Here is a 25,011-nt window from a genome sequence, read left to right on the forward strand (position 1 = left end):
ACCCCACTCCATGGATGGATATTAGAACTGGTTATTGGGTACTGACCCCACTCCATGGATGGATATTAGAACCATCAAGGACCGACCCCACTCCATGGATGGATATTAGAACCATCAGGGACCGACCCCACTCCATGGATGTACATTAGAACTGGTTACTGGGTACTGACCCCACTCCATGAATAGACATTAAAGATGGTCCTTGGGGACTGACCCCACTCCATGAATAGACATTAAAGATGGTCCTTGGGGACTGACCCCACTCCATGGATAAACATTAGAACTGGTCATTGGGGACTGACTCCACTCTATTTATGGACATTAAGGATGGTCCTTGGGGACTGAGCTTACTCCATGGATAGTCATTGGAGCTGGTCATCAGGGACTGACCATACTCCATGGATGAATAGTAGAGCTGGTAATAGAGGACTGACCACACTCCATGGATGAATATTAGGACTGCTGTCCAAGAAATGAGCACACTCTATGGATGGATATTAGAACTAGTCATCAGAGACTGACTACACTTGGTGGTTAGATAGTAGAGCTGGTCATTGGGGACTGACCCTACTCCATGGATGGACATTGTGACTGGTGTCCAAGGACTGACCCCATTTCTCGGACACAAATTGCAGTAAATGCCTTATGAATGATGGCCAATGCAATAAAATAGATTTGAAGTTTACAGCTGTGTGGTTTAATAGAGGCTTCACACAAAGAACTCATTGTCACGTCTTCTCCTCCTTGAGAGCCCCTTAGGAAAGAAGCGTCCTTATTTCCTACAATAATCAGATTCCAACCTTGGTTTAGCAGCTCTTACCACTCACACCACATGGTGAGGCCAGAGGAGAGTTTATCATGTGTGATAATTATGGATGAATGTGATATTGTGGTGAATACGATGCACCATGGGGATAATAAATGTCATCAAAGTGGGTAAGAGGGGTATTATCCCAATGGGGACACAGACAACAATAAACCTCTGACATGTTCTGATTGCATCCAATTCAGAAGGTCACAAATCCAGAACAGCACAAATGTGACTTTCATTACAGAGGAAACAGATAGTTATTGGCTATGTTTGGTGTGCCATCACCTCCAACCTGATAATAGCCCCTCCCACTTCACTTTCCTGATAACAGCTGTACCCTATTCCATTTCCTGATAATAGCTCCACCTCTTCCCTTCCCTGATAATAGCTACACCCTTTCCTGGCTAAAGATCCACCTCTTCTTTAATAGCTCCACCCTTTTTCCTTACCTGACAATTGCTCCACCTCTTCCCTAATAGCTCCACCCCTTTCTTCCTTTCCTGATAATTTCCCCCCTTCTCCTCTTCAATATTGGCTTCAACCTTTTCCCTTCCACTCAAGATGGCCCCTCCCACTTATTTTCCCTGATATTGGTTCTGCCTCTTTCTTGATAATAGACACACCCTCTTCCAGTCCCTGATTATGGCCCCTCCCCTTTCTCCTGTAAGGGCTCGGCCCTTCTCTTTGCTCTTTCCTGACATTAGCCTGACCTCAATAGGAGCCCCACCCACTTCCTTAAATTGGGCCTTCCCTCTTTCCTTGTAAGGGCGCTGCCCTTCTCTCCTCTCTGATAATTGTCCCAGCAATAATACAACAGAGAAACAATGGTGTGACAAAACATTTTATTCAATGGAAATGGCCAGGTGAGAAGAATTATAATGAATAAGTTCTGTACCCAGGTGTGGGCTTCACAGAGCTCCTGGCTAAGTTGTAAGAAATGTCATGTGTCCCTTGAAGATCCTTCCCAGGGTGTATCTGGCAGAACTCCTTGTGATTGGCTGCCTTGGTTAATGGTCAGCTGATTCAGCCATTCACAGAGAAGCTTGCAGGAGGGGGACACAATAAGAATTGTATCCAGAGACGACTTAACCGTGCAGCTGGTGGAGAGACAAGTGGTTGGTCCCATATTCACAATGAACGCAAATAAAATATCTAAAATCCTTCATTAATTATCCGCCCGCAGCAGGCCTCTATGGTAATGAGGGGGCGGAGACAAAACACCAATCCTTCAGCAGCAGCCCTCTATGGTAATGAGGGGGCGGAGACAAATAAAACACCAATCCTTCAGCAGCAGCAAGTCACCTGGCAGCCATGACAACTCTTCACATCCCTCTGTGGGATAACAGGAAGGGAGGTGTGCGCTGGAAATGTCTTCCTCCAGTAAAAATTCCTACTCCTTCATCACTGTTCCTCTGCTGCTGATGGCCCTGTACAGATTCCCGAGGGGCGCCAGACCACAACAGGGTGCAATACCCATGGGAGCCAGCAAAGGCGCTGCCCATTGTGCTTTTCATATAATTCAATATCTTCATTGTGGGGCAATAAATGACAGCAGTGCTTGCCATTTGTGGGCGTCCTGTGGGATTTTCCAATTAGGATGGGCGTGCTTCCCTGGATGGGGTCATGGAGTGCAAGTCCAGGGATAATCTTCACGTGTTCTCATGAAATAAAATCAGATTACAATGTACAATTCCGATTGGTCAGTTCCCTGCCCTTTAGGGGCCCAGCAGGGCTCTGCTTCTTCCTCACCTGTTGCGGATGCGAAGTTGTCGTATGTAGCAGCAGGTGACCGTAGACAGGATGGTGACACCCACAAAGAGCGCGCTAGCCACACCGCCGATCATTGGGATAAGAAGCAAATCCTTGGCTGCAAGACACAGAGGAACACAATCAAATATTGGGGAGTCCCCAAACCAATTAAAAGATTGCTGATTGCACCAAGCATCTGAGGGCCAATCTATAAGTGCAGCATGTGGAGATTTCCCAATCTGATCCCACATAATCCCCCCCCCCCCCGCCGCAGTTCTGGTCACAGAACACTAGGGGAACACAAGGTGGAGGAATCTGATTGGCTGTGATGGACACACAATGATCACTGCTTGGTGGTGACTTACCTTGGGCGTACGGATACAATTTGATGACGTTGGACTTGGCAGAGGCGGCGTTGTACCATGTGTGGTCGGGGTACTGGATCCAAGCAGTGACTGCACAGTGATACAGCCCTTCTTCCTCCGCCTGGACATTGTACAATCGCAGGCGGTAGCACTGGGGTCCCACTTTGTCTGTGCTAAGCTCCTGACCTGAGTACCGTGTTCCTGGTTCTGACACACCTTGCCGATTCACCGAGGCCAACAGTCTGCCCGCTCTCTCATTGGGCTTCTCTCCAGCTAGTTCCACCCACCAGCTGACTGCCACATAGACCGTCTGTGGTGTCTCCAATGTGACATTACAGAGCAGGATGGCGGTGTCACCACGATAGAGCATGACGGAGTCCAGAAAGGTGTAAACATTCAGAGAGATATCTGGAAGAACACAGACACGTGGAATCACTGGCACTGTCGGGGTCTGACTGATGTCCGTGGACCCCCTTCAATCAGCACATTGTTGGGTTCTTACCTTGCACACTCATCAAGATGTTGATGCTCTGCGACCTTCTGCTGCATACTTCCTCCAGCCTTGAGCTGGGATAGGACACAAAGGCTTTGACGTGGCAGCTGTAGGCACCGATATCCCCCGGCTGTGTAGAATAGATCCGTAGACGGAAGGAGCCGGGGGTAGAATGGAGCTTCTCCAAGGAAATGTGTCTGGTCCCCATGTCTCCTCCCGAGTATCGCTCTCCAAGGGACACCGTCCCATCTGTGGACATGGAGGCCACCAACTGCCCGGTAGAATCCCGTGACGAGGAGACCCACCAATCCAGAGACAGCGCCACATCTGGGGGAGGAGCCACCGCCATGGAAACGTTACAGAATAGTTCTGCTATACTTCCCGATTGTACGTGGACCTCATGGGGGCTCACCGACACCTTCAGCTGGGAGTCTACAGGGGACCGAAGAGATCAAAGGAGGAAGAGAGATGGGGGTTAGAAAATAGATAAATGGAGGAGGTAAGGGAAACAGAATGAGATGGGGGATAGAAAAAACATAATGGGAATGTGGGGGGGGGGAGGGCGAGAGCGAAACTGTTCAGCTTAGCCAATCACCACCCCAATGATTCTACAATGCGGAATGATTTTTTATGATGTAACACACTATTGTACTGATATATGACACCAGACTGCTTAATAAAACAATACACAACTTAAATCACGAGACTAAAGCCCCTCTCTCTCTCTTCTCCTTCCAACCTGATTTTCATACAAACACAAAGAAGAGCAGCTCACATATATTCCAATTACCTTCTATAGAAAATGGAAAGGAATCCGCCCCCATACCCCGGAATTTCCAATATATTATCCCAGATCCCATACCTAGACTCCCCCCCCAATATATTATCCCAGATCCCATACCTAGACTCCCCCCCCTAATATATTATCCCAGATCCCATACCTAGACTCCTCCCCCAATAAATCATCCCAGATCCCATACCTGGACCCCCCGCCCCCCATAATTTCCCCTAATATATTACAATTATGAGCAGAGAGGGGTCAGAGACAGAGGACAGGGGCTCATCATGGCTGTCCTCACCTAGAGTTTGGACCGTGACTTGGGCCAGTATAGATCTCTTTTCAGTGATCTTTTGCCAGCTTCTGTCGGCGTCTTGGATCCACTGTGCGGCGGTGCAATAATAGGATCCGGTGTCTTGGGGCCGCACCCGGGAGATGACCATCTTATAGGTACTGTTCTCCATCTTCTCCAGACGGATCTCCCCGTTCAGGAATCGCTCCCGGTACGTTTGATGCTCATTGGATGGCTGGACACTGAAGTCCCTGTCTATGGATATAATATTACGTAACACTGGCCCACCTACTGGAGCCCCGGGGTCACTTACTGCGAATGTCACCGAGAGGTGGGTATGCTGTGTGGAATCTGCGTATGCCGTGCAGGACAGATGCAATTCCCGTCCCTCCACTAGGTTTAGCTGCAGCGAGGAAGAAGGGGACTGGCGACCCTTGGCCACCATCTTTGCGGAAACCTGCAGAGTGTCGGGAATCACTGAGGAAAGAGAAAACAACGGGTTAACCAGAGAGTAGGGGGAGGAGCAAATCAGCACCCTCAATGTGTTTGGGGACTCTATTACCTTTTAGGGCCACTTTGGCACTGTAGGTTCCCAGGTATCTGGAGTCGGTGGTAGGTGTGTAGCACTCATAGACGCCCTCATCCTCAGCACGTAGCTGTTTGATGTGGAGCTCTACGCTGTCTCCGCTCAGACGCCAGATGGAGATTTCCCCTCTTTGAACCCGGGGGGAGTAGACGGCGTAGGCAAAGTCGGGGTCCTTAGTGCTGGCGATGGAGATGGAGATGTCAGGTGCACTGGGCCGGTACATAAACCATTCAAAGTTCTGTGTTGGCGGTCCTTCATAACCGCTGACGTTGCAGCCAATGGAGATGGCGTTGTCAATGACTCGGTACAGTGGACCATCTTGGACACGAACTTCCCGAGCATTGCCCAATCCTAGGAGAGAAGATAGGATAAGAAAAGTCATGTGACCAACAAGTGCCTATCATAGATTGTGACTCCACCCATCTACTACAGCCAATAGGACGGGAGGAGAGCACAGGGACATCACCTGCAGCAGAAGGAGTGAGATGCTCTGGAAGGGGATCATACACACATTCTAATAAATGTGCAGTGTTATAGGGAAATCCTGCACTGACCTGGAACAAGCATACAGCCATAGAAGTCTGAATAGTCTGATGTCCTATCCTGCAAAACCCCTCACTGACAACTCCCCTATTATATATCATCCAATCACAGAAGAGGATTCATTCTGATAGGAGCAGCTGCTCTACAGAATAGGGCGAGGCTGTAATGTGATCAGACTGGGGAGACTCCACCACCAACCAATAATACAAGGGTCACGGCACGCCCTGAACTGCGACACAGATACACCACAGGTGTATTATAACAACCTGGAAACACATGCTTCTGTCATATGACCCCACACCTGTGTAACACACACTACAGTCATATGACCTCCCCACCTGTATAATACACACTGCTGTCATATGACCTCCCCACCTGTATAATACACACTTCTGTCATATAACCCCTCCTCTCCTTAGTACCCACATATTACCCCCCCCCACACCTGTATAACACACACTACTGTCATATGACCCCCCCACACCTGTATAACACACACTACTGTCATATGACCCCCCTCCCACCTGTATAACACACACTACCGTCATATGACCGCCCCACCTGTATAATACAAACTACTGTCATATGAACCCCCACACCTGTATAAAACACAATACTGTCACATGATCACAAATACGCACACCTGTATAACGGAAACTATTGTCATATGACCCCCCACCTGTATAATACACACTACTGTCATATGACCCCCCTTCCACCTGTATAACAAACACTTCCACCATATGACCCCCCTACACTCACCTGTATAACACACACTGTCATATGACCCCCTCCCACCTATATAACACACACTACTGTCATATGACTGCCCTCCTAGGTGGGAGCGGGGTCATATGACAGTAGTGTGAGTTATATAGGTGAGTAGGGGGCTCATATGACAGTAGTGTGTGTTATACAGGTGGGAGGGGGGTCATATGACAGTAGTGTGTGTTATACAGGTGTGTGTAGTGGGGGGTGCAGGATAGATGGAGGAGGGGGATAAAGAGATGGGGGAGGGGTAATAGGAGATATCCGAGGGGATAAGATGGGGGTTGCAAGGATGTGGGGTGCAGGATAGATGGGGGAGGGGGATAAAGACATGGGGGAGGAGTATTGGGAAATGGAGGGGGTGCAGATATTGATGGAGGAGGGGAATAAAGAGATGGGGGAGGGGGTAGCCCCCTTCCTGATAACACCGTCCGATAGGTGGGAGAGGAGCAGGGTCGGGTCACGTGGCTCTGTCTCACCTGCGGCACACAGAAAGGTGAGGAAGCGAATAATCCTGACAGTCTCCATTCTACGGGAGCTACGGCCCCGCCCACTGTCCTATAAGGCGTGTCCTCCGTTACCTCGCAACGGGGCGGAGTCTAGATCTTCGAATTAAGTGGGCAACGCCCACACACAGGAAGCCAGTAATAAAGCGCGGCCAGACCGGGGACGGTAGCACGCACTCCTAAAGTAGGATTATCTCACAGGACACACAGGATTCATCACATGACATATTGCATCTAAATCCCGCCTTACTGACGTCATAAAAAGGAATAGTTACAGAATGGGTACTCCTCCACTGCACAGGGCAGAGACATTCATAATATGTATAGTGTGATACTCCTCCACTGCACAGGGCAGAGACATTCATAATATAATATATGTATAGTGTGATACTCCTCCACTGCACAGGGCAGAGACATTCATAATATATGTATAGTGTGGTACTCCTCCACTGCACAGGGCAGGGACATTGGTGGCATTATGATTTGGTCATGGTGCCGGGGCCCCCCGGTTCTGGTTGCTGGTTCTCTGGGACTGGCCCTCATAGGGCCAGGTGAGTGAAGCCCCTCCCCATGTAGGCTTTCTACCTGCAACAACCAATCAGCTTCTAGCTATAGTGCACCATTCATACAGAGGCCCCTGGGGCAACATACATGTCCAGGGGCCCCAACTGTAACCCTTCTACTACAGCAGTATACACTGGCTAGAATCTGGCTCCTCCCACAAGGAGCAACAACAAATCATTTTGGACAATACATGGCGGTTTGTTCTGAGCCAATCGCATTGCCAATAGAAGGGGTGGGCGGAGCCAAAGGACTCATGAATAGAATGGTGACACCCATGTAGCCTGACAAGCACACACGTGGCTCACACACACACAGAGGCGACAGAATTGCTCAGAAAATCGTGTTATTGATCACAAGAATCTACAAAATTGTGCAAAATCCACCCTTAAAATAGGAAGGGGCAGATCTTCTACAGGTGACCACGCCCCCTCTGTATGGCACTCCCAAGGCACTGATTTTGATAGGCTCATCCCGGAATGGCGACTCCTCCAGAATCATGTTAGTAAGAGATGGGCAGGCCTGGCGCTATATTCCTTATTGTGCAGTTAGTAACTGCCCCCTAGAGAGGGAGGAGCCTACATACATATATACATCCAGCACTTCCTGCCACACTCATCGACCCCCAGTGCCATCACAACTGACAATGCTGCCCCCTGGGCTCCATCAGCAGTACTTCAGGCTCAGGTCACAGAGTCCTTCTTCTTTCTGAACGGAGACTTCAGGCGCCTCCACATGGAAGTTTTGGGTTTCAGTTTCCGTTCATTGGCCAGCGCCGCCTCGCGCTCCTTCCTGCGAATCTCACGCACCAGGGCATGGAAGACATCATCAATGTAATAACGAAATGCAGCCGACGTCTCAAAGAACGGGCAGTTAAATTCCCTGGCCAGCGAGATGCCCTCCTCCTTCGATATCTGGCAAAACAACATGGTCATGTGACTTACAGTCTACCCAATGGTAAAGCCTTGTAATGGAGGGAGGGGGGGGGGAGCACAGGGACAATAAATGATTGGAGGACAGGGAACCCCATAATGGGGTCAGACCAGTCTGGGCTTATGTGGCCTCCATACCCTGCAGCTGCACCGGATGTTGCAGAGTCTCAGTGGCCAGGTACCAGTGGATGGCAGCTAGAACGGTGGAATCTCTTACCTGGCGTAGGCGGGACAGGTCGGACTTATTTCCCACCAGCACTACCGGGGTGTCATCAGTCCGCCGCACCCGGTAAATCAGCTGTTTGAATTCTCGCGCCTCATGGAAGCTGCGGCGGTCAGTGATAGAGTAACAGATAATGAACCCTTCTCCGGCCCTCATGTACTGATCGCGCATGGCCGTAAACTCCGCCTACACAGAGACAAGGTGAGATCACATGACAGATCTGACCGAAACCAGTATTCCAACTCTAACCACTCCCCCACCTCTAACCCTTCCCCTCCCCTACACAACGTTCTTCTCCACCTCTAACCCTTCCCCTAACCACTCCCCCACAACAATCAAATCCACTTCTAACTCCTCCCCCTAAACATCTCCTCTGATCTTTAACCCCTCCCCCTGCAATGTTCTCCTCCACCTCTAACTCCTCCCCTAAACCACTCCCCCAACCTCTAACCCCTCCCCTGCAGCATTCCCCTCCACCTCCTCCACCTTCTCCTCCTGCAACATACTCCTTCACCTCTAACTCCTCTCCCTAAACCACTACCCTCATCTTTAACCCCTTCCCCTGCAACATTCTCCTCCACCTAAAACACTCACTTTTAACCCTTCCCCTAACCACCTGCAATAATCCGCTCCTCCCCCTCCACCTCTAACTCCACCCCCTGCAATGTTCACCTCCACCTCTAACTCTTCCCCCTGCAACATTCCTCTCCAGCTCCTCCCCCTGCAACATTTGCCCCCTGCAACATTCTCCTCCACCTCTAACTCCCCCCCCCCAAACCACTACTCCACCTCTAACCCTTCCCCTAACCACTCCCCCACAACCTTATCCTCCACCTCTAACTCTTCCCCCTGCAATGTTTTCCTCTGCATCTAATCCCTCCCCTAACCACTCCCCCCCCACACTATAACTCCTCCTCCTGCAATGTTCACCCCCTAACTCCGCCCTCTGCAATCTTCTCCCACTTCAACATTCTCCTCTACCTCCTAACCCCTCCCCTTGCAATGTTCACCCCCTAACTCCTCCTTCTGCCATCTCCTCCACCTATAACGTCTACCCCTGTGGCATTCTACTCCACCTCTATCCATCAGAATTTGCCATCTGGGGCACATTGCAGTACTGACATCTCAGTAACTGCAACATCATCAATGTATTGTGATGGGTAGTATAGACTAATCTACCTTATAAGCCCCTCCCCCAGCTCCACCACTTACCTGACCAGCTGTGTCCAAGATATCCAGGTTTGCGGGTTCATCATCGATCCGAATGCGGATTTTGTAAGCGTCCTCTGGAAGAGAAACGTGCAGTCACTCCACTGGTGGAAGACTGAGAGGAAGTGGGGCCAATAGTGGGGTTATAGTCAGGGGGGAGGTCATTTTCACTAATAGTGGGGACATGGGGTGAGGGTCATTCCCTGCAGTGGGGTAATTTCCTGCACTTCTCCATTGTTAGGGTCATGGGGAATTGTGACGTCCGTTCTCTGTTCTCACCAATGTGGGGGTCATACTGACCAATAGTGGGGTCATGGGGTGGGGGTCATACTCACCAATAGTGGGGTCATGGGGTGGGGGTCATACTCACCAATAGTGGGGTCATGGGGTGGGGCACACATGGGGGGGGACATCCCATCCTAGGGGGTGCAGACAGGGGGTGCACACATAGTTCCCATGTCTGACAAAAAATTTCTTAATATTAGAAAAGCCCAAGCCTGTCACCCATGGCAACCACAAACCACCCATATTATTTATGCAGTCCTCTTCCACACGTTACCCTAGCAACCATGGGATGAGCGGGTCACATAAAAGTGTTACCGATAACCAAGGCAGTGGGCGGAGCCCGGCACTGGGGCAACTCTGGGTGCTACGAAGGTGGGCAGGGCTGTTTGTTGTAGTGGGCGTGGCTTCTGTACTCACCGCTCTTGCCCACGCCTCCGGCCCCCAGCATGACCAATTTGTACTCCCGGGACCCCGCCGGCCCCCCTCCAGCCGACGAGGGCCTCCCGACTGGCTCCATCACTGTCTGTGAAGACAGACTGATACCCAGTGTCCACCACACCGCAAGATGGCGGGGGCTCTACGCTTCCTGATAGGCGCAGCCCGAATGACGAAATCCGGGGAGGAAGTCCTCAGCGGCCCTGAATAGGACACGCCCACTTATTCCATGGAGACCTGCGGCGGGAAGGGAATTGTGACGTCTCCTCCCAATCTTCGAGAATATGTAAAATAAGCAACCAATCAGGTGCAAGCTATAGAGGGGTCATGGGAGAGAGACAGGCCTTCATGGAGACCATAGAGAGGCAATGGGAGACAGATAGTCAGCATATAGACGTCATGATTGAGAGAGACAGGCCTTTATAGCGACCATAGAGGGGCCCTAAGTGACACGGACATTACTTCATAGAGACCATTGATGGGCCCTAAGTGACACAGACATTACTTCATAGAGACTATAGAGGGGCCCAGACACAGACATTACTTCATAGAGACCATAGAGGGGCCCTCATTGGTCACACCACATCTGGAATATGCAGTCCAGTTTTGGGCCCCAGTTCACAAAAAGGACATTGTGGGATTGGAGAGAGTGCAGAGAAGGGCAACTAAACTAATAAAAGGAATGGAGGAGCTCCGCTATGAGGAGACATTAGCTGAACTGAATCTATTCTCTCTAGAGGAGAGACATTTAGGAAGGGTGTGATCACCCTGTATAATATATATAAATGGCCCAATAGAGAACTCTTCCCAACAATGTGTTTTTTCAACCTGACTTACTATGTATACCAGTGTATGGTTCCCCCAACCGCCTATTGTGCAGATCTCCCTGGCTCCTCGGTGTATGATTTCTCTAAACCCCCATTGTCTGGTTCCTCTGGCTCCTCAATGTATAGTTCCTCCAACCCTCCATTGTGTGGTTCATCTGGCTTCTCAGTGTATGGTTCCTCCATCCCCCATTGTGTTGTTCATCTGGCCCCTCAGTGTATGGTTCCTCCAACCCCCAATTGTGTGGTTCCTCTGGCTCTTCAGTGTATAGTTCCTCCAACCCCCCCATTGTGTGGTTCATCTGGCTCCTCTGTGTATGGTTCCTCCAACTCCCCATTGTGCGGATCCCTCTTGCTCCTTGGTGTATGGTTCCTCCAACCCCCTATTGTGTGAATCCCTCTGGCTTCTCATTGAATGGTTCCTTCAACCCCCCTATTGTGTGGTTTCCCTGGCTCCTCAGTTGATGGTTCCTCCAACCCCCTATTGTGCAGTTCTTCTGGCTCCTTAGTGTATGGTTCCTCCAACCCCCTATTGTGCGGATCCCTCTTGCTCCTCGGTGTATGGTTCCTCCAACCCCCTATTGTGTGGAACCCTCTGGCTTCTCAATGTATGTTTCCTTCAACCCCCTATTGTGTGGTTTCTCTGGCTCCTCAGTTGATAGTTCCTCCAACCCCCCATTGTGTGGTTCCTCTGGCTCCTCAGTGTATGCTTCCTCCAACCCCGCATTGTGTGGTTCCTCTGGCTCCTCAGTGCATGCTTCCTTCAACCCCCATGGTAGGGTTCCTCTGGCTCCTCAGTGTATGGTTCCTCCAACCCCCCATTGTGTGCTTCCTCTGGCTCCTCAGTGCATGCTTCCTTCAACCTCCTATTGTGTGGTTCGTCTGGCTCCTCAATGTATGGTTCCTCCAACCTCCCATTGTGTGGTTCCTCTGGCTCCTTAGTGTATGGTTCCTCCAACTGCCTATTTTGCAGCTCCATCTGGCTCCTCAGTGTATGCTTCCCAACCTCCCATTGTGTGGTTCCTCTGGCTCCTTAGTGTATGGTTCCTCCAACTGCCTATTTTGCAGCTCCATCTGGCTCCTCAGTGTATGCTTCCTTTAACCTCCCATTGTGTGGTTCCTCTGGCTCCTCAGTGTATGGTTCCTTCAAGCTCCCATTGTGTGGTTCCTCTGGCTCCTCAGTGTTTGGTTCCTCCAACCTCCCATTGTGTGGTTCGTCTGGCTGGTCAATGTATGGTTCCTCCAACCTCCCATTGTGTGGTTCGTCTGGCTGGTCAGTGTATGGTTCCTCCAACCTCCCATTGTGTGGTTCGTCTTGCTCCTCAGTGTATGGTTCCTCCAACCACCTATTGTGCAGCTCCTTCTAGTTCCTCAGTGTATGATTCCTCTGGACCCCCATTGTGGCCTTCCCCTGGCATCCCGAGGTATGGTTCCTCCAACCCTCCATTGTATGGTTCAGCTGGCTCCTTAGTGTATGGTTCCTCTAACCCACCATTGTGCAGATATCTCTGGCTCCTTAGTGTATGGTTCCTCCAAACCCCAATTGTGTAGTTCCTCTGGCTCCTTAGTGTTCGCTTCATCCAACACCTTATTGTGCGGATCCCTCTGGCTCCTCAGTATTTTTCTTCACACCCCCATTTTGCGGATCCCTCTGACTCCTCAGTGTATGAGTCCTCCAACCCCCCATTGTCTGGTTCCTCTGGATCCTCAATGAATGGTTCCTCCAACCCTCCATTGTGTGGTTCCTCTGGCTCCTAAGTGTATGGTTCCTCCAACCCCCTATTGTGTGATTCCTCTGGCTACTCAGTGTATGGTTCCTCCAACCCCCAATTGTGTGGTTCCTCTGTCTCCTCTGTGTATGGTTCCTCCAACCCCCAATTGTGTGGATCCCACTGGCTCTTAATTGTATGGTTCCTCTAACCCCCCATTGTGCGGTTTCTCTGGCTCCTCAGTTGATGGTTCCTTCAACCCCCCCATTATGTAGTTCCTCTGGCTCCTCAGTGTATGCCTCCTCCAACCCCCCATTGTGTGGTTCCTCTGGCTCCTCAGTGTATGGTTCCTCCAATCCCCCATTGTGCAGATCCCTCTTGCTCCTCAGTGTATGGTTCCTCCAACCCCCCATTGTGAGGTTCTACTGGCACTTTGGTGTATGGTTCCTCCAACCCCCCATTGTGTGGTTCCTCTTGCTCCTCTGTGTATGGTTCCTCCAACCCCCATTGTGTGAATCCCTTTGGCTCTTTAGTGTATGGTTCCTCCAACCCCCCATTGTGTGGTTCCCCTGGTTTCTCTGTGTATAGTTCCTCCAACCCCTTATTGTGCAGATCCCTTTTGCTCCTCAGTGTATGGTTCCTCCAACCCCCAATTGTGTGGTTCCTCTGGCTCCTCAGTGTATGGTTGCTCCAAACCCCCATTGTGGGGTTCCTCTGGCTCCTTGGTGTATGGTTCCTCCAACCCCCCCATTGTGTTGTTCCCCTGGCTCATCCAACCCCCCATTGTGCTGTTCCTCTGGCTCCTCAGTGTATGGTTCCTCCAACCCCCAATTGTGCTTTTCTTTTGGCTCCTCGGTGTATGGTCCTCCAACCCCCCATTGTGTTGTTCCCCTGGCTCCTGCAACCCCCCATTGTGTGGTTCCTCTTGCTCCTCAGTGTATGGTTCCTCCAACCCCCCATTGTGTGGTTCCTCTGGCTCCTCAGTGTATGTCCTGCAACCCCCCATTGTGTGGTTCCTCTTGCTCCTCAGTGTATGGTTCCTCCAACCCCCCATTGTGTGGTTCCTCTGGCTCCTCAGTGTATGGTTCCTCCAACCCCCCATTGTGTGGTTCCTCTGGCTCCTCAGTGTATGGTTCCTCCAACCTCCCATTGTGTGGTTCCTCTGGCTGCTCAGTGTGTGGCTCCTCCAACCCCCCATTGTGCTGTTCTTTTGGCTCCTCAGTGTATGGTTCCTCCAACCCCCTATTGTGTGGTTCCTCTGGCTCCTCAGTGTGTGGTTCCTCCAACCCCCCATTGTGCTGTTCTTCTGGCTCCTCAGTGTATAGTTCCTCCAACCCCCCATTGTGTGGTTCATCTGGCTCCTCTGTGTATGGCTCCTCCAACCCCCTATTGTGTGGATCCCTCTGGCTTCTCAATGTATGTTTCCTCTAACCCCCCATTGTGTGCTTCCTCTGGCTCCTCAGTGCATGCTTCCTTCAACCTCCCATTGTGTGGTTCCTCTGGCTCCTCAGTGTATGGTTCCTCCAACCTCCCATTGTGTGGTTGCTCTGGCTCCTTAGTGTATGGTTCCTCCAACTGCCTATTTTGCAGCTCCCTCTGGCTCCTCAGTGTATGCTTCTTCTAACCGCATATTGTGTGGATCCCTCTGGCTTCTCATTGTATGGTTTATTCAACCCTCTATTGTGTGGTTTCTCTGGCTCCTCAGTTGATGGTTCCTCCAACCCTCCATTGTGTGGTTCCTCTGGCTCCTCAGTGTATGCTTCCTCTAACCCCCCATTGTGTGGTTCCTCTGGCTCTTCAGTGCATGCTTCCTTCAACCCGTGAATCCCTCTGGCTTCTCATTGAATGGTTCCTTCAACCCCCTATTGTGTGGTTTCTCTGGCTCCTCAGTTGATGGTTCCTCCAACCCCCCATTGTGCAGTTCTTCTGGCTCCTCAGTGTATGTTTCCTCCAACCCCCCATTTTGCGGATCCCTCTTGCTCCTCGGTGTATGGTTCCTCCAACCCCCTATTGTGTGGATCCCTCTGGCTTCTCAATGTATGTTTCCTTCAACCGCCTATTGTGTGGTTTCTCTGGCTCCTCAGTTGATGGTTCCTCCAACCCCCCCATTGTGTGGTTCCTCTGGCTCCTCTGTGTATGCTTCCTCCAACCCCCCATTGTGTGGTTCCTCTGGCTCCTCAGTGCATGCTTCCTTCAACCCCCATTGTAGGGTTCCTCTGGCTCCTCTGTGTATGGTTCCTCTAACCCCCCATTGTGTGGTTCCTCTGGCTCCTCAGTACATGCTTCCTTCAACCTCCTATTGTGTGGTTCCTCTGGCTCCTCAGTGTATGGTTCCTCCAACCTCCCATTGTGTGGTTCCTCTGGCTCCTTAGTGTATGCTTCCTCCAACTGCCTATTTTGCAGCTCCATCTGGCTCCTCAGTGTATGCTTCTTCTAACCGCCTATTGTGTGGATCCCTCTGGCTTCTCATTGTACCTCCAACTGCCTATTTTGCAGCTCCATCTGGCTCCTCAGTGTATGCTTCTTCTAACCGCCTATTGTGTGGATCCCTCTGGCTTCTCATTGTATGATTTATTCAACCCTCTATTGTGTGGTTTCTCTGGCTCCTCAGTTGATGGTTCCTCCAACCCCCCATTGTGTGGTTCGTCTGGCTCCTCAGTGTATGGTTCCTCCAACCCCCTATTGTGTGGTTCCTCTGGCTCCTCAGTGTGTGGCTCCTCCAACCCCCCATTGTGCTGTTCTTTTGGCTCCTCAATGTATGGCTCCTCCAACCCCCCATTGTGTGGTTCCTCAGTGTGTGGTTCCTCCAACCCCCCATTGTCTGGTTCCTCTGGCTTCTCAGTGTGCGGTTCCTCCAACCCCCCATTGTGTGGTTGCTTTGGCTCCTTAGTGTATAGTTCCTCTGACTCCTTTATTTTTAATACACAAATGATGTGTTTTCTGTAATGTTTGAAGACATTTCAGTACTTCCAGCAATTGGTGTTGAGCACTTTTATAGCAAGATGCCGGTGATGTCTGCTTTTCGCTGGGTTGAAGGTGCCTAGGCTGCTGTATGGGTGATCTGGGTAAATCCTTGGCGGAGGGACCATTTTTCCCTTTTACACATTCTAGTCTGTGAACCATGTGAATGGGCGGGGGGTGACTGCACCCCATTGTGCACCATGTTCCTGTGGGTCAACATAACTTTATCTTATTTACTAAGTGAATAGTGAATCAAATCTCAGCATGGTCACTGTGTTCTCTTGGCTCCAGAGCTCGGGCCAAGGCCATGTGTGTGCTCTGTCTGACCCGCCAATGTTTTAGACATGAATTGTGTGTTATTGTTATCAGCACCATTGCACTGCTCATGGCAGCATCCTCACCTTTCAGCAGCCTCTTTAATGGAGGGCCCCCTATAAGTGCTGTCATACACTGTAACCAATAGCAACCATTCACAGTAGTAGGAAAGTTGTGGTTGTCATAGATACTGCCTTGCAAAGTTTGCAGTGTCAGTACTATGGGAGGTTGGAGTGGCGATGTCCATGGTGACGATTCATTTCCAAGCTGCAGCACTCAATTTTCTAGTTGCTGCTGGAAACCTGAGACATTCATCTCCAGCCACTAAGTTCTGGGGGATCTAAGAATACCATTACCCCTCTATAGTCCCTAACACTAGAACAGGAAAGAGACATTCTGCCCCGCTCTGTGTCCGCACAGGGGAGATGGCCGATCATATTCTGGTAAGAAAATCCCACTGGGGACCCTTCCCACCTTCCCTGAGCAGGGAGACCCAAATGTTTGATGGCAGCAGAGCTTGGGGGGGAGCAGCAATCCCAGCCAATCAGGCTCAACTGCCTACCACAATGCTGGGAGTCTAACTTTGTGAACACACCAATAGCACAGCACGTCTTCAGGAGGATTCACAGCTCTTTTATTAGCCAATTGCAGATAATGAATAAAGGCTGTGGCCCCAGGACATTCAAGTGGCCCTGGGATTTTGCCTGGCTATAGTATAAAGTGGAATTTTTTGCTTGTGATTTGAATGACTTCATTGCTTGTTGTGTTGAATTCCTATAAAGCACCCTGTGTACCACCAATTAGCACACGCTGTTCTCTTCCCTCAGCTGCAGCTTCCCCGGAGAGCCGGCAAGGTTATTGGATGATGTAATGCGGCCGCATGATGTAATGCAGTCACGGTCAAATCATGCCACACCCGACACCAGTGAATCAATGTTTATTTGTGAGTTAACAAATCCAAGTAAGGTAAGTTATCATAGTTACATAGTAGTGCTGCACAGAGGTACGCGTACTCTTTATATCACAAGTACGGGGAAGGGGGGGATGGAGGCACCTGCGGGACCTCACATAATAGCGGAACATTACAGGATTCCATGATGATCTCCCCTCCCTGCGCACACAATACACAACTCCTCCTCCCTATCTCCACTGACCGGAATCCTTCATGGCAAGATAATAGTCTGGCCCCAAGCACACAGGAGGGGCCACGCCCAGGCTGGCAGAGACATCATTGTTATACCAGAAATATCCATACTGTTCACATACGAGATCCGGACTACACAGATCTGCAATATATTCACAGGGATCTTATTGAGGGATCTAATCCCCCTGAATGAAATCATTACAAAGATATCTGTGTCAGATATTACAGAAACATCTTATTATTGTGACAGATTACAGAGGGATCTGTGTGGGATACTGCAAAGGGAACTGATCCATGGGAGAAGATACAAGGAGATCTGATCTGTTTCAGAGATGACAGGGGGTCACTCCCATGTGAGAGATGACAGAGGGGTCACTCCCATGTGAGAGATGACAAAGGGATCTGATTTGTGTGAGAAGATACAAGATCTGATTTGTTTCAGAGATGACAGAGGGGTCACACCCATGTGAGAGATGACAGAGGGATCTGATCTGTTTTAGAGATGACAGAAGGGTCACACCCATGTGGATCTGATCTGTTTCAGAGATGACAGAGGGGGTCACACCTATGTGAGAGATGACAGAGGGGTCACACCCATGTGAGAGATGACAGAGGGATCTGACCTGTTTCAGAGATGACAGAGGGATCTGATTTATATAAGGATTATAAAATATCTCATTTTGGTATCCTTCTTCTTTATTTAGGGGTCCCTCACTCTACCCTACACTGTGGATCTATTTTTTTTGGAGTCACAGTGAAATGACATTAGATGAAAGGAATGCCTGAGCTGATTTCTATATGTGATTATAGGGGGACTCTCTCTATATGAGATCCATTTGCCATAAGCCCAGTGAATCCAGTGAAGACATCCAATCATAAAGTGTGATCAGTTATGTGACATGAGGATGTTTTATAGCTATGCGTGGCATACAGGCGGGGCCCTGACATTCACTACTCAGTACCAGAGCAAGAATCTACCCGCCACTGTCCTTCACATTACCTGAAATCCCAAAATTTTCTGAGCTTACAGCCTGACACTAAGATGTCTGGGGTAAAAAGGTTCCGTAACCTTTACAAAGATGGCTGTTCATTGGCTCTTCCAAGGCTTTAATGGTTTCCATGTGTTTAGGTTGTTCCACGTGTAGTATCTGACACACAAAGATTTGCCCCTGTCTTTTAGGGGGGTAATAAAATCCATTCTGACAATCAGCTAACACACCCTGGGATCTAGGAGACCATTCTAGATACCTCCACCCCCTGGGATCCAGGTGACCATTCTAGATACCTCCACACCCAGGGATCCAGGAGACCATTCTAGATACCTCCACACCCAGGGATCCAGGAGACCATTCTAGATACCTCCACACCCAGGGATCCAGGAGACCATTCTAGATACCTCCACACCCAGGGATCCAGGAGACCATTCTAGATACCTCCACACCCTGGGATCCAGGAGACCATTCTAGATACCTCCACACCCTGGGATCCAGGAGACCATTCAAGATACCTCCACACCTCAGGATCCAGGAGACCATTCTAGATACCTCCACACCCAGGGATCCATTCTGGAGATTGGCTACAATCACCTTCAAGCCCTGAACTTGTAAATGTGGGATAGCGGCTATTACTGAGGAACACCAAACAAGATCCTATCACCTGACTCGCTGTGCAACCAATACAGCCATCTCACCGCTGTACACTGATTGCATAAGCCGCACTTCGAGCTCCAATCTATAGAAATATAAATAGGACAACAAAGCAGAAAACCAAAACACTGGGGGAGCCATCACCCCGCTAATAAAAAGGTGCACAGTGTACAACATCGTCCATTGGCCTCAGAGCCACCGGGGAGGTGGGGATGACATGCACAGGGCATCCGGACAGACAGCCTGCCTAGACATGCAAACATATAGGAGAATGTACGCAGAGCATCATCTATAGGAGAATGTACGCAGAGCATCATCTATAGGAGAATGTACGCAGAGCATCATCTATAGGAGAATGTACGCAGAGCATCATCTGGTGCATTAGTTAGTGTTATAGTGTCCTGCAAAACATCAGAAGAATTGACAGTCTAGAAAAATTTCATCTACCACTAAAACAAGGGTAAACCCCTTCAGCGTTGGGCAAACCTTCCATACGTTATGTAAAAGGCGCCTCAGTCACTTGAGGGGTTAAACAGGATTACACACAAATGGACAATCTCCTGCCCACCTCCTTTCATCCACCGCCGTGTTCTCCCTTTCACCCTGCTCTTCTGCCCCTCTCGGAGAAGATACCCCCTAGTACTCGGTCAAGCTGTGCCACTTGGCAACCAGCTTCCGTGGGTTATCACACACCTCTCGCCAATGTTCAATGCCGCTAGCTGTGACGCTATGTGCCCCCAGGATCAGGCGGCCCACCACTTGGTTCTTGGTGGTGCGATCAAAGTCGATGACCAGGAACTCGATGCTGATGTCAGGCAGGAGCTCCGAGGGGATGTCGTAGATGAAGGACTCATTGAAGACGGGGCTGAGCGTACATTTCTTGACATGAGTCTTCTTCTTAGCAATGCGTTTCCTTCCATAGTAAACATTTACTTTGACGTAGGGATCTGTGAAGGAGAAGACACACATTAGACTGTACCAGATATCAGCATACAAAATAAATGCCAAGACATAAACATCTTAAAGGGGAACTTCACACACAGAAAACTGCCCATAGTAATGGATGCTTCAGTGTGGAAAGGATTCTGCACTCTACAAATCTATAACTTGATCTGAGTTTTTCCATCAGCACCTCTGAACCTCATATGGAATAATAAAGCAGACCCCGACATTGCTTTATAAATGAAGAACAAATATCCAACAAAGGGACTTCTTTTAGCAGGAAAATAAATAAAAGACGCGCTTATAACAACAACTTTACAGAACACGAGACGGTTGGCTGACAATCTGCTCTCTGTATTTACCCCAATCATGTTTACATTCACTTAATGCTGCCTGACTACTTACCTCTGCTGGCGGTCTGTTTATGCATCTACTACTCTTTCTGTACAATTATACTTTTTCAGGGTTCATTTGAACTTTCCTCCTGCTAGTTTGAGGTCTTGTCCTTAATCTAAAGTTTGTACTGAAAATACTGCCCTCCTTTTCACACCCTTTGTGTATTTACAGGTTCCATTCATGTCAATCCTTTTCCCTTCCTTTCTCCAGGGTGCACATATTTAGGAAATACTGCAGGACATTGTTTCAGCAAAGGGGTCCCCTGACCGACGTCCCCTCACTGCTCCTTCTTCCATCTCAGTCAGGAACAGCTGTGATGGCAATGCCTGGGTCATGTGACTGTAACACTGATACAGGGGAGGGGGTAACATGCTTCACGTTGCCTGAAAGCACACAATAGTGCCCCCGGCTGCAAAGGAAGGAGCTTCAAGGGAACACAGGCTGGCTGACTATAAGAGAGTCGAGGGAGGGGTCCCGCGTGGGAAAAGTGTCCTTGTAATCTGTTTTATCCCGGTAATGTTTCTGGCTGTTTATCTTATTCATATCTTGGAAAGTAAGGATTCTAGAACACAGCGTGCTAGAGACCTCACTTACCCAAAGATAAAGTACAGAGCAAGCCTGAGGGATACAACTGTATCAGGGCACTGGATCATTTGCGGGGATGGCCGTGGGGCTCATCAGTAGTTGTCCAGCTCTGACTTCCAAAATACCTGGGACAGATAACAGTTCATTGCTGAACCCCGAGAAGAAAGGGCCGGGGCCAAATCTACTTCATCTTCTAAGCCAGCCTCAAATATTTATCTGTGAAATGTAAATCCAGCACATGGAGAGCACCTGCGGCTTTCTATACTATAAATTTAAACCAATAGGGGGCGGTATATATGTGTAGACAGTATAGGGCAGAGCGGTGCCTGATACACCTTCACAGTGCCACATACTTTCAGCCTCTTAAATAACATTACAAACTTTCTTTATGTGACCTCTCCTGTCATCAATGGGTAGGTAGCCTAACCCTAGGTAGCAATGTGCTGGGGCCACACAAATTATCCGCATTGTATTAGTCAGGTAACTAGTCAGGATAGAAGTACGGGATACCCTAGTGGATTATAATTACTACCATCAAAGTCATTACCCTAGAACAAGCAAACTGCCAGGGAAATGGCAAATGTCAGAACTTCCATTCTACATAATATTTCCCATCAGGAGGACATTTGCCCCTTAAATTAGTGGCAGTTGCTTTTATGTTACTCAGGTTCCCTTTAAAGCTTATTTGATTGGCAGAAGTTCAGGAAGAAGAATGCTCATGCAGCGCCTCTACCCCCTCCCCCCAAGATGGATTGATAGCTGCTACCTGACAGTCCGGTGATGTCCACTCTTGGAAGGTGTTTGGCTTTCAGCACGACGACCGTCATCCTCTGTGCCACTGGTTGGTAAGAAAGCGATACCTGCAGCTCCCCCCGACTCATACACTTCTGTGAAGAAAAGAATGACTGCAATTACTACAGCCTGATTTCTGCATTCAGCATGTCAGCCTTGCCCTTTATCTGACAGCTGCTAATTTGAAATATTCTATGCTGATTTACAATCTACAATTAACATTCAGAAACGACCAATGTGGCCAATATTTCTATGACAAGAAAATTGCTTTAAAAAAAAGTTTATGGAACTGCTGGAACAAAATGCCCTGGAAAGCCACCTGTGCGTGGATGGAGGATTTCTCCTGACTGGAATGTGGGAGCAATTCTGATGATGGGGAAGAGACCTAGAAAAGTATTGAAATGTCTGCTGGTAGTAGATTGGACAATAAAGAATCTCTTACAAATCACAATCCTTGAGCCATAACACTGATTGGCTGTGTATGTGATAATGGGGGAACCTATCACACATCATCCCTGAGGGATCTCATGCCACGTGTAGGGATCGGCAGTGATTGGCATTGGTGGCTCTTTACCAAGGGATTGTGAGCACTAAAGTCTACCAGAACTACAAAACCCTCCACATCCTCGCACATGTGCAATAAAAATCTGCTTCTCAACTGATCCTGATCCCCTTTTTAGTTCCTTCTACAGAATGGGAAATATTTCTAAAAATGGTATTCAGGGATTGTGATAAACCCAAGAGAACTAACCTGAATGTTCCTTTTGATGATCTCCCTGGTCAGCTGCACCTTGCCAGTGCTGGGGTCCACACCTGCCAATGGGACCATCACCTCTCCAATAACATCATCTCGAGAGAAGCGGTCAAAGCTCAGGACAAGGAAGTGAAGGATGAGGTCCTGAAGTTGGCTGTAAGGGATTCCATAGAATGTGAAGGTTTCATCAAACACAGGATTGAGGGTCTTCCTCAGGACCCGAGTTTTTACCCGGTGCTTCTTATCTGGTAAGATGGTCATCTTGATGTACGGATCTGAGCCTTGAGAATGTTCATCCATCACTGGTAGACCGTGGGCCTCCTGGATGGTGACCACCAGAGCTTTCTTGGGAAAGTTATAGTCCACGGAGAGGGTGAGTGTCCCGAGGGCCACTTCATCATCTGGAGAGGATGGAGAAGATGTCTTACTGCCGCTGGAGGTCAGACTTTGACTTGGGCTCACCTCATCTCCATAATTCATAGTGATGGGCAGCTGCTTGATGGTCGTAGCCAGACCATTGGGACCTTTCTCAGAGGCCATCAGAGCCACCTCGGCATTGTCCGGCAGTAGATTTCCCCGGGGATTCTCTGCATCTACAGGCTGTTTATCTTTACGGATATTCATGTGTTTCTTCTTATTACTCAGCGTCTCTGGGTAGATACTGATCCCCTTCAGCATGTGTATAAACTTATATGGGGGATTCCTTGATTTCTTCTCTGCCCGATTTACACAACAACTCCAAATAAAAACTGTCACTGACACAGACACCACCAGGACGGCGGCTCCAATGAAGCCTGCCGCTATGGGTGACATATCTGTGAGGAGAGATGGAGAAGAAGCTTTATTGACTATAGAATGACCAACATGCTTGTTATAGATGTGAGGGTGACAAATACAGGAAGCTCTGAACCAACCGGTGTCACAGACTCATCAATTACCCCTCTTCTTTATATGGACACACCAATCACCCCTCTACTTTATACAGACTCACCAATCACCCCTCTTCTTCATACGGACACACCAATCACCCCTCTTCTTCATACGGACACACCAATCACCCCTCTTCTTCATACGGACACACCAATCACCCCTCTTCTTCATACGGACCGGACTCACCAATCACCCCTCTTCTTCATACGGACTCACCAATCACCCCTCTTCTTCATACGGACTCACCAATCACCCCTCTTCTTCATACGGACCCACCAATCACCCCTCTTCGTTATACGGACTCACCAATCACATGACAAAAATATGTTCCTCTGGGGATAAGTCATGTGATAATCGTGGGGGCCCCCTAGGGAAGTCATGTGATTATTGGAGGGGCCCTTAGGGAGGTCATGTGATTATCATGGGGGCCCCCTAGGGAGGTCATGTGATAAGAGTGAGGAAATGATTGTTGTACACGGGAGGACCAATAAATGTGTTCCAGGTACAACGTACCCATTGCTTGCAAGGGCCCAAAACTGGCAGGATAATGGCCCTGAGTGTCCCCATCATAAACCCAACACCAAACATGTCTGAACCCCAGGAGAGAATCCCATCCTATAACAATCATTCAACATCCAGCCATAGGGGCCCCAAAACTGCTTTGTACCGTGATATCTCCGGGGCCCCGGGCTGGATCTGGGCCCAGAATTTCATACAGCTGGAGTCAGCATGTAATAGGACATTTAGTGCGCCAGATTGTACAGAGGAATCAAGGGCCACAGGAAGTGCTGGTGTCTCAGGGGCCACAGGAAGTGCTGGTGACTCAGGGGCCCCAGAAAACCCCTGACATGGTCTCAGGATGTAGTACAGCCCCCTGAATCTTCATCCTAATATTGGTTACTGGGGCTCCAGGGCCCCAATGTCTGCAATGATTCAGGGCTTTGGCCCCAGTATGCACACCTATCGGGCCCTAGAACATACTGATGATTCAGTGGCCTTAGGCTGCCCCAACATAGTCACCCCGGGGGGCTCTTACCGAAGCTGGGGGCGAGGCTCGTGATCTCCGCCATGCTGGCCCGGTTCTACTTCATGTCCCGCTGATGATGCTGCAGATGATGCTGATCCGGGCGCTGGTCCTGATGCAAACCCAGGCCCCGCCTACCGCAGCCGAACTTCGGCCTCTCCCAGCGGCCGGAAATTACCGAACGCACGAACATCGGCCGCCATCTTCCTTCACCCTCTAGGTTGTGACAGGGGAATGTTCACCTGTGGGGGTGTAGAAAGATGGAGGGGGAAGTCATGACTGACTTATTCAGCAAATGTAGAGAGTGGGTGTGATGAGTATGGAGGGTGCAGTGTCCCCAATTCCGAATAACGGGGTCACTGAGAGTTATGGGGGGTGCAGTGCCCCAATTCCGAACAGCGGGGTCACTAGGAGTTATGGGGGGTGCAGTGTCCCTAATTGTGAACGGCGGGG

The 25,011-nt window shown here is 49.6% G+C and overlaps 5 protein-coding genes across 9 annotated transcripts in view; 2 read left to right on the plus strand and 3 right to left on the minus strand.

Annotated features, from left to right (window-relative positions):
* KCNJ9 (potassium inwardly rectifying channel subfamily J member 9) overlaps positions 1-685 on the plus strand; it is a gene marked incomplete at its 5' end in the record, with an annotated part of 3,605 nt that extends 2,920 nt beyond the window's left edge. The window contains 1 exon segment of the mRNA XM_072427573.1: positions 85-685.
* A 1,066-nt stretch (positions 686-1,751) lies between these two features.
* Positions 1,752-6,913, minus strand: IGSF8 (immunoglobulin superfamily member 8). The gene is made up of 7 exons (XM_072428640.1): positions 6,865-6,913; positions 5,051-5,425; positions 4,498-4,965; positions 3,428-3,850; positions 2,926-3,333; positions 2,561-2,678; positions 1,752-1,908 (listed from the first exon to the last, which is right to left on the minus strand). Exons 1-7 carry the CDS (start codon positions 6,911-6,913, stop codon positions 1,752-1,754), a joined length of 1,998 nt encoding a protein of 665 aa, XP_072284741.1.
* An 868-nt stretch (positions 6,914-7,781) lies between these two features.
* Positions 7,782-10,706, minus strand: RIT1 (Ras like without CAAX 1). Its single transcript, XM_072427574.1, has 5 exons — positions 10,496-10,706; positions 10,152-10,176; positions 9,820-9,893; positions 8,602-8,793; positions 7,782-8,366 (listed from the first exon to the last, which is right to left on the minus strand). The coding sequence occupies exons 1-5, from the start codon at positions 10,616-10,618 to the stop codon at positions 8,136-8,138; spliced, it is 645 nt and encodes a 214-aa protein (XP_072283675.1). The 5' UTR covers positions 10,619-10,706; the 3' UTR covers positions 7,782-8,135.
* Positions 10,707-17,193: 6,487 nt separating this feature from the next.
* The window catches only part of LOC140342269 (GON-4-like protein), a 34,496-nt gene continuing 26,678 nt past the window's right edge, over positions 17,194-25,011 (plus strand). For all 4 annotated transcript variants that reach the window (XM_072428395.1, XM_072428399.1, XM_072428396.1 and 1 more), the window contains exon 1: positions 17,194-17,311. In XM_072428395.1, the coding sequence (XP_072284496.1) occupies positions 17,216-17,311 (96 nt within the window). In that variant the 5' untranslated portion in view covers positions 17,194-17,215. The remainder of the gene's footprint in view (positions 17,312-25,011) is intronic.
* SYT11 (synaptotagmin 11) lies at positions 18,046-24,720 on the minus strand. 2 transcript variants are annotated; one of them, XM_072428401.1, is made up of 4 exons: positions 24,571-24,720; positions 22,602-23,419; positions 21,825-21,945; positions 18,046-20,082 (listed from the first exon to the last, which is right to left on the minus strand). In XM_072428401.1, the coding sequence occupies exons 1-4, from the start codon at positions 24,602-24,604 to the stop codon at positions 19,772-19,774; spliced, it is 1,284 nt and encodes a 427-aa protein (XP_072284502.1). In that variant the 5' UTR covers positions 24,605-24,720; the 3' UTR covers positions 18,046-19,771. The 2 variants fall into 2 exon arrangements, with proteins under 2 accessions (XP_072284502.1, XP_072284501.1); XM_072428400.1 differs by having other exon boundaries at positions 21,822-21,945.

Source organism: Pyxicephalus adspersus, chromosome 12 (assembly GCF_032062135.1).
Source record: "Pyxicephalus adspersus chromosome 12, UCB_Pads_2.0, whole genome shotgun sequence".
NCBI lineage: Eukaryota > Metazoa > Chordata > Amphibia > Anura > Pyxicephalidae > Pyxicephalus > Pyxicephalus adspersus.